A 19,215-nucleotide genomic window follows, 5' to 3' on the forward strand; every position below is an offset into this window, starting at 1 on the left:
AATTATTTTTTAGAAAACGATTAGCGTTCACCCCTAGAATCTTATTGTGTAAAAGTAAAATATCTGTCGTTTATGTTGAACTGCTTTGTAATAGCCGCTAACTACTTTCTTATCCCTTAAATATGTATTGCTGTTTGAATTACATGTTTCTGGCATGTACAGAAGTTGTCAGTTCCTTGCAGAGGTGAAGGCACCTAGTACTGGTTAACCGACTGATAGTCTGCCCAGAATAGGTATGCGGTGGTTGAACTGTCACTCTGGAACTCTTTAATGTGCTCACGCCGGGACCCGGAGTATACACTTCTAACACCACCACCAATATCGCCATTCACCGTCTCCGTGGCCTAGTGGTTAAGGCATCCGCCTACGGAGCGGGAGGTCGTGGGTTCGATTCTGGGCCGCGTCATACCGAAGGACGTTAAAAGTTGGTACAAGTAGCTCCCTTGCCTGGCGCTCGGCATTTAAAGGGTAGTGCTTGGAAAAGTGGTGTACTCAGTACTGGTTCAACCCAGGAAAGTTGTATCCCGTGTATCGGTGCGTTACACCGAGAACGTTAAAGAACCAAAAAGTGTCTTCGCAAAGAGCTATGGTATAGCACCCGGCTCTTGTATCTCACTCTGTTTCTTCAAGTTCCAATGTCTGGATTTGACTGCGAATTGCTGTCAATTCTATCTCATGTCACTTATGGCATTTAGACACAATTTAAGTCGTGGTGGCGTCACGGCGGGGTCAAGCCATAATGCAGCCAATGGGCACGGGCAGACCTTGATAAACTCAAATACACAAACAAACGATATCGTCATTCTAGATGCAGTTACCAAACAGCAAACATGAAGAAATAGTTGGTATGAATCAACTTGAACCTTGTAGTTGCTTGTCTAAGATATTAACTATCTTTACTGAAAAGCTCAGCTTTGACATTTGGTATAGTTAATAGCTGACGTGTGGACCGGGTTGTTGTTGAAAGATACGATAGTTAGTTTAATGCCTACATTTCTATGCTCTTGCTGAAATGCTCAGCTATCCTGTGAGGTATAGTAAGTTGAAACTTCAACAATCTTTCAGAGAAAGTTCTGCTTCCCTCTTTGATCTAGTTGGTACGTATTTAAAGCTTGCAGACGCAAATAAATGAAGTGAATGTATTTCATGTATATACCAAGAAAGTCTGGCATTTTATAATTGATAAGCATTTTAATTTTTATTTGGAGCTTAATTAAAATCATGTGTACACAATCATAAGGTTAAAGTAACATTGAGGAAAATTATTATATAGATTCATCTTTTGTCATTTATTTAAGAGTTCTGCCATAAGCTTGATAAAATAGTGTACAGCCGCTCGGTACACTTCGCATACGTTACACTCCAGATGTGAAAATTTCGTTGGTACTAAGAAATGGTGAAAAAAGGGGAATGAAACCATTCCGGATTAATGCTAAAACATTTATTCAGCTTAATAGTTAATTATTTTGTTAAGTTAAGATAACAATAAGTCACAATAAGTTAACTGAAATCTTTTAACCATCAAACGCTGTACTTGAAGGCGGATAGGATCACTGATTGTCTATGTTAGTTATCATTTAATAAAGAGAATATGTGTAGTTTTTCTTGATGAGACGTTATTGAAGTTAAATTTAAGACGTTTATAAAGTATTTAATTTTCTCAATTATTTAAAATATTTAATGGGTTTATCTTACAAATGGGACAAATTCATTATTGAAAGCCGTATTCCATCCAAGCCACGTATTTGAATACGAAACTACTTTTTTAAATAACTCGAAAGAAATGCTAAGCATATTTATTAAAAAACTATCGGTTTTGTCGGGTCAGTGAACTGGCGTAAATTATGCGACAAGAATGATTCTTGCCGAACGATCCACATAAATTGAAAAGGCCGTTCCGCTATATTTGAAATGTCCATCAAAAACAAGCAAACGTCTACGGACGCGATGGATCTTCGATGTTCCATCGAGTAGTCAAGCGAGAAAACTTTCAGATTTCACTCTAAACAATTCCTGAGCTTGTTTAACGAAAACAAAGTCATAAATACGATAGCACTTTGGAATGCAGTGAACATATATAGGCTTTCCAAGAGCTCGTGAGATGATGACTCATAAATGGAGCTAGCAACGAATCGAATCTATGATGGAATTTTGTATGAACTTGTCGAATCAGATGCGCAACGGTTGAAGTTTGAACGGCAAACATAAAACAATTTAATATCGACTATTCAATATTATACAAATCAAGTTTCTGGTTCGTGACTGTTTTTGTGTTCAATGTCTTTGGCGTTAACCCTATGCCAATAAACAGGATGACTGTTTAAATTTTCGACTACTATGCTTGTTTCTGTAGTTTTCATATACATATCGAAGGAAAAGAAATACTTTGAACGTATGCAAACAAAAAAGTGCGCTTCAAAGATAGATGCTATGTCGGAAGACAATTTTCCACTTCTAATGAAGACTTTAAGCAAAGATAACTATTTATTTATCATATTAAATGAAACATGACGCAGTCGATGTCACTGACATAGCCTTGCATTCGGTCTTTTACCGGTGTTTGATTGAGAGTTTAGTTTCTTAAAACATTTCGACAAACCTTTTCACAAAACTGCTGCCTGATGTAGTACTGTCAAAACATTATTTTGGAAAGAGGTTTGTCGAGGTGTTTGAGGAAACTTATCACCAAATCAAACTCCGGTAATAAAACGAAGGCTGGCCTCTTTAAGCGATATAGACTGCCCTTTGTTTCATTTAGAATAGTGACGGAAACGAAAAGTTATCTTTGTTTTAAGTCATCATCCGAAGTAAAATGATACCTTCCGACGTAGCGTTAGTGACGTAATTGATCGAGCGGTATACACACACTGAAATAGTTAAGCTATTACTGGATTTTGATTTTCTAAAGCACATTTAAACATTTTATTTTAAGGGATTGCTCATCAATATCCTCTGCGTCGTTGTTTTTAAAAACAGCCCAACGCCCGCATATTGTATATATATGTACATGTTTCACCTTCGCATGAGAGTCGAAAGTATATAGAATTTATGTTTCATAACTATGGAACAAAGGAAGCACTTTCAAAAACAATTATTTTTCATCCTGTTTTTTAATAAATGTCTTATCACTCTGATTAATTCATTTATTATTACCGTATTTATCCTTATACAAGACACAGCTGCATTACGAAAGTGTCGACAGCACATTTTCTTTGCACCACCGATAAGTGGTGGGTCCGGCATTGTTTAGTGGTCGTGAGTATAATACCTGCAAATACAGAGTCATGACTCATAATCATGCCATTAATATGGTGGATCAATATAATCTCTGTATATTGTAATATCTGATTGGTTGTTATTTATACGTCTGCTATTCAACCTGCTTATCTGACTTTCCAGTTATAACGACGGACTTTAATTTTCATAACAATAAAACCGAACAATTGATCGAGACATACAGGTATGTTTATTCATTATTCTCGATACATAATAGTACTTGAATTATCATTATTCCTCACCTTTTTTATTTATCAAAGAGAATGCTCGTTTAGATCCAACTTAAAATAAGTTATACGTTTTGTGTTAGGAAATTATTCCAATGTAAAAATGCACCTCGAATAAATTGTTGGCGTACAAACAAGCATATAACAAATTTCGTTATATCTCATAATGCTATATTTAGTATGTAGTGAATAGTTAAATTAGTGGGACTGCTCATTTCAGTAACAGTAAGAGAATAATTTATTTTAGTTTGAAATCAAATTTTACCAACTAAGCATGTAGTATAATCGGGTTGTTTCCATGTAAATATTGGTAGTAAAAGTATAAGTCGAAGAATGTGATTGATATTACTTATCAGCTTTATGAATGTAAGATTAGTTACAGAGAATACTAGGTAGTGCCGTGGATAGAGGAAGTTTATCTGGCAAGGCGGAAGAATTTTTGGGTTGAGCCGAAGGCGAACCCGATAAGCTTCGTAGCCGAGCCATATAAACTTTCTCCCTCTACCGCACAAACCTAGAAAGTCTGTATATCATGTTACGGTGTTTACTTAAACACGATACATTACCATAAAATTAATATGTACCTTTTTTAAAAAGGGGGACCATTGTTTTCTTCTCTGTTGACATTGTTACACTAGGTACCAATGTTTTAACGTTCCCAAAATATAGTTCGCAAAACTGTTCAATTTTATTCAATACGTTTGTATTCAACGAAATTGTATTTTAATATGTCAATATCAATCAAAATATAAAATATTTTAAAACTGCATAAATATGGAGCATTCACCAAACTTTATCTTATCATGTATTGTAACAATTATTCCACAAGTCACAGACTACACAGGTCACGAGTGTTTACAAACAATCGCCACATGTTTAAATGATTTAATTAATTTTGATATAAAAGTAAAGTGTTAGCCGGTCAGAACTGCACCGGCAAAGAGATATTTCATTTCTGTTGTGAGTGATATTATGTAATTCAACAAAGAATTGGAATAAACTATCGTTAAAGTTAACTTTCTGGACGAGTGATTGTTGAGGTCGGTTGCTAGTGGACTATTTATAAGATTATGAAGCTTATTTGTGCTTTTCCTTTTACATATCAAAATAGAAAAGAAGTCCATTTTCGCGGTCATATGACCAACTGACTGTAGTTAAACATCATGTGGTTAATTATTCTAATACGCTAAAATTTACACGGCACGTTGTTTTTGGACCGCTTTTGCGTGCGAGTGATAATTCATGTTATTATGTGGTTCATCAGTTAAATTTCGTATGGATTTTTGAATGTTATAGTTGCAAACAGGATGTATTGTAACCAACTGCAAACACGTGTTTTTAAACGCATTTTATTTTTTTATTTTAATAGAAATACTGCACGTTATATATCCCATGCTTCTTTCGAGATAAAAGTAGAATGAAATATTGACTTGTTAAGTTGTCGGTTTTTTGTAGGTATGGTTGCATGGAAGAACATGCCACAGACTTTCATATCAAGTTTTGTGCACTTATCTAATGTCATTTATTTCAATTAAAGTAACAACCTTTTTGAGACTCTATTGGCGGTTGATAGCTATTTCTTTCACGACATTATAGCATCGTTTGTGCAAAGATATGGATACGAAATTAACTTTTCATTGACCTATCATGTATTAAATTGTTGTTTCATGTTATTATCTCAGCAACGGCACTGGCTTGCAGTGACGCATTCAGTTTGCGTGATATTGTTCGTGCAAGAAATGATCTATTTGCGGCGGAATGAATTTCACAACGCATATAAATACATAACTGGTTTTAAGTCAGGTGTGGGAACCTTCTGTTTCGTCAAGGTTTTGAACGATTTTTTTTTGTATAAAATCCCCCTTATAATTTCGTTATATACTGACGTGTCTATATCGCGTTCCTAATATTCCTAAAACAATACGAAACAAAGGAGAGACATTTTGAAAATTTGAAACTGTTTACAATGAGAACCCGGCTGTACGGGAACACACGTAATTTGACAATGGCGTTATAGAATACCTAGTAACTGTTACATATATAACAAACAGAGCATTTTGGACGGCACTGGTGGTATTAAACATGATGGTAACAATATAAAACACTGATACATAATTTAAGCATCACTACTCAGTACAAACTATGCTAAAATATCTATACAAATAGGAAGAGAGAAATAAACCAGAAGTCACGTCTTCGAAAGTACAATTAAACACCAATTATTTAATGCATTGTTATTTAATACGGTTTTATAAATAAAAACTGCATACTCCAAAAAATGTTGTCCAGGTAACAATTCACCACAAAAAGTACACATGCAAATAAAACCGTAAGAAAATATGTCAGTTTAAATCGTCATCAATGAAAAACACATTTATAATGTAGCACGATTACCACGAGGAATATATGCTATACAAAGGAAATACTCCAAAGGATAGTTATAAATTTAGTCTGGTTTCCCAAAATTTTATTTTTTAGTATGCACTGTTTCCAAAAATAGATACATCTAATCATTCAAATAAGGACACAAAAATGCCCTATTTATATTGCCTGATAAAGTTTTTGCTATTTGAAAGACTTGTGATCGTATTGGCTTTTTATATCAATTATTACTTTAGTTTGTCTATTTGCAGTGTCAGCTCATATAAGAGTTTGTTAAACTTTGTAAGTTTAAAAATTCTCGAATCGCCGAGGGTACCTCAAAAGGGTACATTTTGAAAAATATGTCTAACACATATATGTCTAATTTAATGCAAATAATGGGCCTTTTTTATTTGACTTAGAAATTCTGGTTAAGGTTTTGCATGTAAGCACACATAGGATAATATCTCAGCAACTACTTGATGTATTGCAATGAGACTTTACACAATGGTACTCATCTATCCAACTTACTTAATAAACCAAGATAGATAACCCTAGCTTTATTATATAGTCAGCATTATTTAACGTTCGATAAAAACCTGTTATCATCAACATTAAAGGGTTATAATTAATGACACCAAGTTTATTGGTACATTTAAAGACTCGTCACAATAGACAAGCGGGCTTTAAAGGATCCAATCCATTTAAGGGAAAAAAACTAAAGGGGCCTCTTATGTATTTGATTTAACTTGTCTCTCAAAGGAAGTAAAGAAGAGTACGGAATTCAAAACCAAGATTTTATTGCAGATCGTGGAGCACATCAAGATTTTTCCGTTGTTTATCGTTTCAGGAAGCACCCGACAGCAACGAGATGAAGTCTCGCCCTTGATTTTGCCAAACATAGAACAGGGTCATTTTTCGAATTTGTAAGGAAACTTCTTCAAATGTTAGTACGACAGGTTCTCTACATAACACCTAATTATACAAGAGTATGAACAAAAGAAGGATGTCTCATAAGGTATCTTATCCCTTTCTGTTTGTAATGTTAGCTTACTAGCTGCCTTTGATTTGTTAAATTCTAAATCGAGGAATCAACCCGAAAAAGTATAAAGCGAGGTGACACGACGGAAAAGCGTTGTAATTCATTCGTACAAAACTTATAGCATTTATAAGATCAAACTACATGCTATCGTTCCGAGATGAAAGTTAATTTAAATGCAAAAAGAAGGAATATATTTCCCAACAAGGTACACTATTAAGTATTCGAAAAATACAGACAGATCAATGAACAATTTCGCTAACTTTGACAACACCAAATAATATCCAGAGAATTACAAATGGCTGCAGATATATAAATTTGTTCTAGCAGATTAATAATGTAGCACGATTATCACGAGGAAAATATGCTTTAGGGTATACCTCAAAGAATACACATTTGCGTCTGTTGTTGGAAAACCATTTCCATGAAAGACACTATAATTAAAATATTTTATATTGCCGTCGTTTCTAGCACTCTTGTTTAACTGATACCGAAAATCGTAAAGGTTTTGTAAAAAGATAATTGCACAATGCGTGCCCAAAACACTTCAGACGTCGACATGATAATGAATAAATCCCATATCATTTGTAATTTTGGGGGGCATCTTACGCATACTTAGTCTTATTGTCGATTTTTCTTTTATGTTAAATGGATGGGTACCTTAATACAAAACTAAGTCAGCACTCCATTATTTTCTGTAAAGATTTTTAAATCGTACAGAATGCATAGTTTTATTCATGGAATGAATTCTTGACTTAAAACATAACGCTTAAGTTATATGAAGTCAATCAACCAAGAAAAAAAGCATTGCATCTATGTATCAGTTTAATAATATTACATATAAACACCTGTATAATTCTTTAACGTTAGATAGGTTCCTGTGGTCGCATTTAGTTTCAAAATATTTTGTAAAAATAATCGATCACTATTAATGTCAGGTAAGACATGTCATTTTAACACAAGCTCGAATTGGTAACTCAAAGACACCGGTACTGGTTTTATATCAGGGACAGCACACTAGACATTTAATCTGGTTTCCCAACATGTCATAATATGAGACAACTAACAAGTATCAATATCGAATCTCAACTTTGAGCGATATGCATGGGTTTGATAAATCAATATGGGCAATTCAAAAGATCAGGTCTGCGCAATTGAAGATAAGAGAGTGCACTGTTTCTAAATATAGATGTATCTAAGCATTCTTTAGCTATTACAGTTTTGTCTTTGTCATTATGAGTTGAAATTAAGACACTTGAATGCCCTAATTTAAGTGACTGACGGAATATTTGCGATTCTGAAGACTTGTGATCGATTTGACATTTATATTTAAGAATCACCTTTGTTCGTCTATCCGCAATGTCAGCCATAAATTTGTTTTTTTGTTGTTTTTTTTGTTAGTTTTAAAAACACGAACTACCGAGGGTACATGGTAAACTTCATATATTTGCTTTACCTTTGAAAAAAATATCCTCAGAATAACAGGGTTATAAGTGTCACTGTAACTGATGACAAGTTTGTTGGTACATTTAAGGAATTGTCACAATAGTAAAGTTGGCTTTAAAGGATCCAATCCATTTTGTAGAAAGAAACGTAATGCGCTTCTCATTTGATTTCTCTCAAGAATAGTCAGAAATTATACGGAATTTAAAACCAAGACTTTTTTGCTTGTGGAACACATCAAAATTTTCCCGTTCGCCTATTGTCTATCGTTTCAGGAAGCACCCCTCAAGATTGCAACGAGATGAAGTCTTGCAAGTAATTTTGCAAAACTTTGAGCAGAGTCAGTTGCCAAAATTTGAAGGGAATCTTTTCGATATATTTTAGTACGACAGGTTCCCTACAGAACACAATATTGTTCAAAAGTATGCATCATATCTGTTGGTTGTGTTAAGTTACTAGCTACCTTTAATTTGTTTTATTCTAAATCGAGGGGTGAACTCGAAAATGAATTAAGCGACGTCAAATAAAGAAGCACATAGAACTCTTGTGTGACTTTCTTTTTAATGTTATCATATATAATTTAAGATGTGAAACACAGATTGTTCAAGATACTTGCGCTAAACGATTCTGGGAGAACCAGCAGTGCATTAAAATATGAAGAATTACCTCCGCAGAGAGTTATTAACATCACAGCAGGCTGGATGGTCGACTTCTGAAGTGAGGTAGATTTTAGGTTCTTCGTTAAAATGAGTTCTCAAATGAACAAACGAACCCCCAAAAAGGGTTATTTAAAATCCTTTTTCTCCTTCTTTGGAAGATCTAAACGTGGTGTAGATGTTTTGATTGGAAACGACACAGACACGACCAAGCAGAGAACTGTGAAAAAAACAGAGAAAAAGCCAAGTTTTGAAAACGGTTTGAATGGAGACCTATGCACGGAGAGGTCTGCGGCAGACAATACTTCGTTGCATTTGGAACAACATGTAGACATTTATGGCAGCGATGATTCGATATCAAATAGTCAAACAAGTGATGTTATTGAAAACAATAGTGATGTTGATGATACCAATTTTGAACAAAACACACCTTTCATAGAACATGAAGAAGAGTTTGGTACCAGAAGGAAGTCCAACTATCGTAGTTACAACAACACCGAGCGCCTTATGGAGATAGTTGTGCGTCCAACAGTTGCATTAGATGATACTGCTCATGGGTATATGCAGGCCGCAGACAATTTGAAAGGTGTGTATTAGGCGTTCTTTTTCTGAACTCACATACCTTTAAAGTGACACTATTATTCAAAATCAATACATGCACATGTATAACACACAAATATTTTGAGTGATAAACCTTCAACACCTTACTAAATAATACATTTATGGAAATTATGAATCACTGATAACAAGATTGTAACCATATATTTAATTGCTGAAAACGCAAAAATATTAAATGATTGGTGAATGCTGAAAGATTTACTTCGATCTACTATCGTCTCATAAGGTAGCAATACCGTGTTTTCTGCACATTTCTTTCAAATTAAACTCGGTGTCCTTCATAAGCACCATTTTTTCGACATTTTTCATTCTTTAACGTATAATAAAACAATTGTATTATATTTGTTAAACCTTATTTGGGAGTTGGGAGTAATAGTGCATCTTTAAGTTAAATTTGTAAAATTATATTTAAACATATAGCATGCATTGAATAAAAGTCTAAACAAAATACTTAATGTTGACTAGTCGTTATGTTTGTTATTTTGCTAATATGTTTTGGTCATTGTTCTGTTATTATATGCATATAACAAACAAAATTAAACTTCTTAAACTTTACTTTAAGAAGATGACGTTCTACCAAAATCAAGACAAAATGTCTGCAGCGTGACAATTGGGCATGGAAACCTTGATAACTCTATTGAAGTGTATCAAGAACAAACTGTATTTGTCAATGATAACTGGATACAAGACGCATCAAGTTTTAGTAGACAGGACTATTTTAGGATGTCAAGAAGTGGTGAGCAAATTAAACTTTAACATGCTAATTAAGATAGTTGTTGTGGGGTTGGGTGATGGTGGTTGTGGTGCGGGGGATGATGGTGATGATGGTGATGATTGTAATGGCGATGATAATGATGATGATGATGATGATGATGATGATGATGATGATGATGATGATGATGATGTTGTTGTTGATGATGATGAACTTATCGGAATAATGAAAATTAATATACGCCATTTCAGAGCCTGATTTGTTGCAACGAGATAAAGACAAAACACCGAAAAGGACTACTTGTACTAATGCGGGTCCAAACGACGATTCTGTATTCGACCTTACAGCTTCTAATGAGTCATTGAATGAGTCAAGTGATTCGCAACGTCCTCGGGAAAGATTCCGGAAAAAGTGTTCTGATTCTGGCGCCGTTAAATTCATTAACGGAAGAACTGTTATTTATTCAGCAGGTATTTGTGATATAATTTACAGATTAAGTATATTTATTAATTCCCATTCAGAAAACGGTTCGAGTATTGATAGTGTATAAAGATAACTTTACTTCTTTTATTTATGTTGCAGGAAGTCAATCGGAAAATTCTATTGTTGTTAGTAAGTACAACTTCTTATTTCTTTTTGGGGCATTATTAATTTGACAATGTGCTTTTACCAGGACTTTATTTTAAAACTGGGATTTTATATTTACTGTTCGTTTGACATTGACAAACAAACCATTTAGAAAGAAGAAAGGGAAAGATGATGGACATATATAAAAAACAACAACAAAGAACAACTTAATTCATGAAAAATACGGACAGTTCAAAAACTTAACCTTGCTGGAAAATGAAAAGATATCATTTAAAACAAATCGGCAAAAGTATTTAATGAGAAATCTCGCACTGTACGAATTGAATTATGACATTTTCCAATGTTTGCTTTAGGCCAAAGTGCAGCATCAAATGTCAAAGGTATGTATATAGTAACTTTTTCTTGTATTTTTCATTGCCTTATTATAATTTTATTATGATTTCATTGTTAATGTTCTTTGTCCTAATACAAATTCTACAGCTGCTTTAAATTCCGAACAATTCCTTTCCGCCAAAACGTTCATTTATTTTGTTCAATGATATGATTACACTTTGGTTATAAAATAATGTAACACTAATATTCTGTTAAATTAAATTTGGAGGACTTGTTTTATTCGCCTTAAACATTGATAAATAGCAAAAGGAGTAAGATAAATTGGATGATGTTCCTTATATATAACTTTTTTTATTTGTAAGTGGTCATGCCATGTCTGTTTGATATGTCTGTAATCCTTTATCAGAAAGAACAGTAGACCTACTGAAGGTGATTCGCCTCGATCAAACCACTGGACAACATGTGGTTGGATACAAGACGACCCTCTATGACCGTTCATTAAAAGTTCTTCAAACTCGACGAAGCGAAAATATTCTTGTATTGGCAGGTGCTGGGTTCGGAATCGACTACACAGCAAAAATGATTTTTGCCGAACTTACAAAAAAGAAAAGTAATTCAGTCGGTCACTATTTAATTGACCCAAGTGATTGGGCAGTTGCAAGGGAAACGTTGAATGAAGACAGGACTGTCGTATTGATATTGAATATAGATTGGAAAAAATGGGAGAAAAAGCTGGAACATGAAATGATACAATTTACAAAGTCTTGTCTTACGATTATCATCACTGCTGGTGGTAACAACGGGCCACAATATTTGGATAAATTCGTTGTAGATACCCGGGATAAAAGTACCTTTGGTCCTACTTTAGAAGACAAACGGGGTTGTTTTGATTTTATGGCAAGTAAAGTACATAGAGTAAAATTCGTTCCAGATGATACCAAAGATTACATAAAGATGCCAGTAGAAAGCGTTACTGATCCCACTGAAATACACAAGTGTCCATTGATGACAACAAAAGCCAGAGTCAATATCTTGAACTCGATGGGAGATTTTCAGTGGTCACGTAAACTCAAAGTGTTCTTCGGAAGTTATCTTGCAGAAGGGTCATATTTTTTTAGAAAGCCAGTAAGCGCGGATGTTGCTGCAATAAGATATATGAGAGACAATGATCCGATCCGGTTCTGGGCCCTTATTTCAGTCTTCTCATATGACGGATGCTTAGATGACGAGCTTTTGGATAAATTGGCAGTTGGCCGACAAGTTCACCGAGATAAAACTTTGTCCTTTTCTTGCGAAGACGTTACAAATACGAAAAAGAAAAAGAGAAAAATAGGTTTTAGGAAGAGTCAGAACTCATCCAAGGAGCGCATTTTTTTCGACTTTGGCATCGCCAAAAAACTCCAGAATGACATGAAGAAGTTGAAGCGGAATTTAATAGACCTACACAGTCAGTATGTTATTACAGTTGATGACATTTACCAGTTTGCAAGCGGGAACATACGAAGTTCCTTCATGCTAGTTTTGTACGAGATTTATCCTGATATTGTGATCGAGCATTGCGATGAGGACTTCTTTTTTGACTTTGTCAGGCCTATTACTCGTAAAGAAAAATGTAATTTCGCCTTTATAGATGTCGGGAATAGGCACGTCATGAAAGCCTTCTTTAAGCGTTTGAAATTTCAATGGCTCAAAGGGCTCGTGAGGAAATGTATGGATCACCCAGTAGTGATGGATAAATTGACTGACTTTCTCAAATTCATTGAAAAGGGAAGACACGACAAATGGCGTGTATTAAAGCAGATTGATGAAGAAGAAAAAGAACATTGCTGCCTATATTTTGGTGTCGTCACTGAAAATGCAAAGAGAGATTTGGCCAGAGTTATTGTCACGGATAAAAAATGGTCTAAAAAAAGCAGAAACCCAAAGTGGAAAGAGTTCATTGAAAAACAAGAATCAGATGCCATGATAAAAGCTGCTGGCATTAACAATGAACGCGCGTTTAAAAGCCTGTTCGAAAGTGGGGCCGTAATGTCGATTACATCAGTCGTTGCAGCAGTTAAAAATGGAAGATCCCATATTGTTTACTTTTGTCTAAAAAATGGGAATTTAATTGCGACTGACTGGTTCAAAGTATTGTATACTTCACTAACAGAGTTTTCAAACAAAATGAATTCTGAATTAAGAAAAGATATTTTTCAAAAAGTCGTTTCTTCAGAACACGTTGATATCAATGACACATTTCCTGGTGCGAGGCCTCTCCTGCATAGAGCAGCCAAAACAAACAATATAAATATGATGAAAATCTTACTAGAAGGTACTTACTGTGAAAAGGCCAGGATTGACGAGGTATACAATGATTGTAAGACTGGCGCTTCAACGGCCCTACTTATCGCAACGAAAAAAGGCCTCCGAAAGGCTGTAACGTTCTTGCTTGAAAAGGGCGCAAACCAGAAGGTCCCTGGTTTGTGTGCTCAACCAATAGATGTTGCTGTTAGGAAAGGCGACTTGGGAATTGTGCAAGAGCTTGTGACTGCAAATCCAGGTGTTGTCAACGAATGTGGAGAACATGGAATGATTCCATTGATGATTGCTTGTCAAACCGGACATCTAGATGTAGTGCAGTTTTTGATATCCTGTGCAAAGGACACCATCAATAAAACAGATGAACTTGGTCGAAACTCGGTACACATTGCTGTGAGTAATGGCCAGCAGAAAGTTTTGGAACTCTTGCTGAAACAGAATCTTAATTCTGATGTAGCCGCACCAAATAATAAGGGCGATACCCCACTTTTAACTGCCATTAAGGAAAATAAGCCAGTTTGCTTTGAAATCCTTATGACATGTATGGAAAACCGACACGTCCCAAAGGAGAAAATGGCAATTTTCCTAGCAATAGAGCATGAAAGAATTCAATTTCTGGAACAACTCATCGCTAAAGGATACAACATTAACGAATTAAACGAGTTTTACGGGACCCCGTTATCATTTGCTATACGAAAGGGCTTTACAGATATAGTGACCTTGCTGTTAGAGTTGGATGCCGATGTTAATTTTAAATGCAACTTGGGCTTGACTCCTCTTCATCATGCATGCCAAACCAAAAATGTACAAATCGTGAGCATCCTTGTCAGTCGTGGCGCCGATATCACCGCTGTTCATGATACCACGATGGACACCATTTTGCATATTGCAGCAAGGCACAATGGAATACATGTTATTCAGGCTGTCATGGACCGTCCTGGATTTGATCAACTGATTAGCAGGAAAAATCTGAATAATTATACGGCAATTCATGAGGCAGAGAAAAATTGTTTTCCTGAAGTGGTTGAAATCTTGCATCATCACGGCATTCATAGTGAAAATTGAAAAGCCGATAAACGCTGCTCACAGTGCGTGGGGAATGGTGAGTTCTTCTTTTTTCTGTGTTTTAAGATACTCGCGCAACCATTTTCAATAATTCCTTGCAACATTAAACTGATAGACATGTTCATTAATCATCAAGATTTGTATAATAAGTATGTCTTAGTTGTATGTATTTGTGGATATTTTTACAGATGATCCAGGTGGATATTGAAGTTTTTATATGAAAAACATTTGTCCCTGTTTTCTCCAAAGAAATGAGTGCATGCTTATTTGCTTGTTATTGCTTTGATGTGATTCAAGAAAGAAGAAATTCGATGTGAAGTGTTTCCAATTACAAGGATGTATGTGTATTACAAATAAGTGTATACATGCACACTATTTTGTTGAGTTTATAACGACGTACATTTGCGTTTTGCTCACAATTAAATTTACAATTTGTTTAACATGTCAATGCATGCTGTATATAATCAATTTTGTTGTATCCATGTTGCAATAACCGCGACAAACGTTATTGCTGTACCCGTAAATACGCTTAGTATTTTTTATCTTTAATGTAGGGGAGATCATTTTAGTTACTTTAAAATTATCCTTTTGTTGTTACATCCCTTGTGATATTTATTACTATTTCTGTTTTTATCTTGCTTATATTATTTGTATATTTTTGGCTTTTTGCAAAACTGGTTTGCGTTATCTTGATTATCAATTTTCCCAAAAGCCAAAACATATTTGTTTTTGTTACTGTTGTTGTTGTCAGTTTTTAAATGAATAATGTGATCTACAACGTTCCCAATTGTGCACAATGGTTTTAAAACTTTAATCACTTGATTTTAACATTGTAAATGTCTTCTTTTTTTAAAAAAACATGACCCTGTGCGGTATTGAATATTGAATCAACAAACACCTTCTTACTGACGTTAGGCTAAATAAGACTGATACTAATGGAAGTAAACTTCCTTGTAAAGAGATTTAACACTGTTAGGAACCGGGAAATACGATAAAAGTATATGTCACTTTCGAAAACATTTGTTCAAAATAAATAAGATTGATTTTCAATGTTTTTTTACGTTTTAACCGTTTGAACATATGCGTGTTGTTATCATTTCGATAAGGTTGCTATATTAACAGAAGCACTACAGTATTGTTGAGGCAATTTCTAACATGTCAAAACATTTATTGTCAATTATCATTTACATACAAACGTAACGTAATTTAATTGCTGTATGTTGCATATTAATCAATGTTTTTGTGATAATAAATGTTCTTCATTGTAATGAAAGCAAAATTGCCCAGGATGGTTTTTGCAAAGAAAGTGTTAAGTTCGATGTTGTACAATTTGAGTTGGGGGTATATTTTAAAAGGGAATTTAACATGTTAGTCCAATTTGCATTTTAAAAAGCAATTAAGAAAACTAAACATACCTTTTACAAAAACTTTCATGATATCTCAGTAAGGACATTTGATAATACGTAATTGTAATTTTAAAGCCCTTTCAAGAACGCTTAAAAACTTAAAGCAACATGTCTTGAAATTTAAATTCTTAAAATCTAATTTAAATGTTTCAATAACCATGTCACGTTATTCTGTTGACATCGATATTTTAATTGTTTTAATTACCGTGTCATATCATCCTTTTGACAGCGACATTTTAATTGTTCCAATAACCATATCATATCTTCTTGTTGAAATTGCCTTTTGTGAAATCATTTGGTGCGATTAACTTTGATTGTACTCTTTGTTATTTTAGACAGTCCGAACAAATTTTGTCAAATAAATGTTGTCTGCCAGTTCTTAAATGTATTGTACATCTAAATTCAAGATTGTTAAAAGATGCATTCTTACTCCCAAATAAGATTTACCACAATTAATACAATTGTTTTAACATACATAAAGGATAAATAAATGTCGAAAACAATTGTTCTTATGAAGGATACCAAGTTTAATATGAAAGAAACTTAAGTTAAGCCCTTAAGTCGGCATAGCCCTTAAGTCGGCATATTTTGAATGACGTAATTTCCTTTTCCTATTTATCGCTCGATGGGTGAAAACTGGGTCAATTTGAAACCAGAAATATAAAGCTTTCTTGTGGTATCATTGCAAACAAGTTATTTTAAATTGCGGATGCGTATTGCCTTTCCATTTCACTGACTAATCTGATGGCATAATCTGAAATCCAGGCGATGAAAATGTTCACCCCTTTTGAGCGAACGTATGTACTGGCTTACGAAACGTTTGTTCAAACGTTTATAATATGTGGTCGATACTCAACTGCTTAATGTTTGTCTGAGTTGACTCCCTGAACATAAAATAATATGAAGTTTGACCAAATGTGTGATAAAATAAATACGACCTTGGAGCAAATTCGACGACTTTAAGACCATAAATATTATCATGCATGAAAACGACCAACAGATGGTTTTAGTATAACAAAGATTAAATAATTTTTGGAGGGGGTTCAAAGAGAGGCACTCGACTTCAGGCCAACTGATGCTTTAGATAGAGGGGGGACAATGGGAAGTGTCGTTGTTGTAAGCAACATATTAGTCTCTTAAAGAACACCATAGATGCCAACAGACTTATGGATAAACCTATACAAGTATACAATTGTGACGAGGCAGCACTTTACCTGAACAAATCCTCACAAAAAGGCATCGTGTCTGTGCGCCAGAAGCATGCAAATTCTGTCTCTGCTGCAACCAGTGAGCACATATCAGTGCATTGTTGTGTGAACGCTGCGGGCTGCGCCATACCTCCTATGGTCATATTCTCAGACAGTATGCCTGGTGGGCCTTATCACAAGAACGGCCCCATACATGCGCTATATTCCTGTTCAGAATTGGGCTTCATAGACAAGGAAATATACTTCGAATGGTTTAAAAAAAAGCTTTGTCAGGCATGCCGTCCAAGAACGACCCCTTCTCATACAAGACGGACCGTCGCCATACAAAAGCATTCGTCTCGCAATGGAAAATGACATCATCCTCTTCAGTTTGCCACCCAAGACTACTCATATACTGCAACTACTAGTCGTTGCAGTGTAAGATGAAACTTGAAGCTTCTAAAGTCATGTCCCAGGTTAATTTTTACCTCATAGATATTACCATACTAGTAAATGAAGGTAAACACGTTAAAGTTTGTTTATAATTATTTCAGGCTAAACTTGTCAAATCAGATCTTTGGGTGTCCAATGAATCTGTGAGCGGCGTCTTAAAGATTATCTTCGAGAAGGCGTTCACAATGAGTACGATCGTCGAGTGGTTCCGGAAATGTGACGTTTATCCTTTTAATCCCAACGCGACCGACAATTACCTCCTCCTTCGATCGTGTGAAGACATATCAGCTGGAAATTATGATTTGACAAAGAACGTGAACAGGCAAACAGAACTAGGGAACGAAGTGCCACTGACGACGAACCATGTGCAGCTGATGGCACAAACACCCGCGACGCGTCAGTGTTTAATCTGTCGACCGACTCCTATCCCGACCTTTCTGTGTGAGATAAGTTTGGTCAGCTTAACTTTGTGGTCGGCGAAGACGGTACTCTGACATTTGACATGCCACAAACAGCCCATATGAACAGCCATGAGACTAATCCGGAAATATTGAGTACGAAGATTTGCCCGCCGGAACTTGCACTTGCCGAGGGAGGCAAGGTAGTTGTAGAGCCGAATGGGCGTCATGATATTTTGGAAACATATACTTTAAACTACTACGAAAACAGGTTCCGATCATCTTATTTTGTCATTGTTTCGCCGCCATCTTGCATATCAGACTCCAAAACCTCTCTTAAACCGTTGCAAATTCGGAATACGTGTACCCCCCTGTTATATAGTCTATATGGGCAAGACTTTTTCTCAAATTTCAAATAAACTCGTTCGTTTAATATGATAGTTACTTAAAGTTTTCTTAAATGTTTGGTTATTGTAACGTTTTAAAATGTTAATGTCAATTATATATTGATACGTTTATGATAATAAAAGTGGTGTTTTCATACCAGTAAAAGTGACTGTGTTGTTAACACCATACTGACGACATAAAGTTCATAATGACTGGTCCCAATGTCGACAGGGATACCGCTTTATACGTATACCAATGTAAAACTACATGTATGTAGATTGCCATATGCATTAGCTCCCTTGATGTTCATTGTATCACATAAGGCCGTTTCAATCGGAAGAAAATGTTTTCGTTGAGTTCAAATAAGCTTTGAAAGTAGCAGCGGAAAAGAGTTGTATTTATTTTATGCATATGGTCGAATAAGTTGCAAATATTGTAGAATGGTATCTGGGTCATTTCAACCCAACTCGAATGAAATTATATCGTTTGATCATTTTCAACCTGGATTGAAAAGAATTAGTTTTTTACAAATAGTTGGTCAACTTGCAGTTAAAACTGATCCCGGAATTAATTGATGTATGCGGAAACACATTAAGTGTATTAAAATGCTAAAGATATTTTGATTAAAATCATTCTAACATCTAGCTTCCCTGAATGCCCCCCTTTTCATTCATGAATGCTCATTTTTCCTCATTTGACATGCATCTTAGATGTCGACAATGCACAGGCTTATGAATAAAACCAATCCAATAAAGCCTAGCATTT

At 35.0% G+C, this 19,215-nt stretch overlaps 1 protein-coding gene across 1 annotated transcript in view; it reads left to right on the forward strand.

Annotated features, from left to right (window-relative positions):
• The first annotated feature begins 3,385 nt into the window (after positions 1-3,385).
• LOC128235969 (uncharacterized) overlaps positions 3,386-19,215 on the forward strand; it is a 34,714-nt gene continuing 18,884 nt past the window's right edge. The window contains exons 1-9 of the mRNA XM_052950753.1: positions 3,386-3,460; positions 6,715-6,882; positions 8,622-9,588; positions 10,183-10,356; positions 10,584-10,802; positions 10,915-10,944; positions 11,274-11,300; positions 11,660-14,616; positions 17,767-18,120. Of these exons, the coding sequence (XP_052806713.1) occupies positions 9,093-9,588; positions 10,183-10,356; positions 10,584-10,802; positions 10,915-10,944; positions 11,274-11,300; positions 11,660-14,616; positions 17,767-18,120 (4,257 nt within the window). The 5' untranslated portion in view covers positions 3,386-3,460; positions 6,715-6,882; positions 8,622-9,092. The remainder of the gene's footprint in view (positions 3,461-6,714; positions 6,883-8,621; positions 9,589-10,182; positions 10,357-10,583; positions 10,803-10,914; positions 10,945-11,273; positions 11,301-11,659; positions 14,617-17,766; positions 18,121-19,215) is intronic.

Source organism: Mya arenaria, chromosome 5 (assembly GCF_026914265.1).
Source record: "Mya arenaria isolate MELC-2E11 chromosome 5, ASM2691426v1".
Taxonomy (NCBI): Eukaryota; Metazoa; Mollusca; class Bivalvia; order Myida; family Myidae; genus Mya; species Mya arenaria.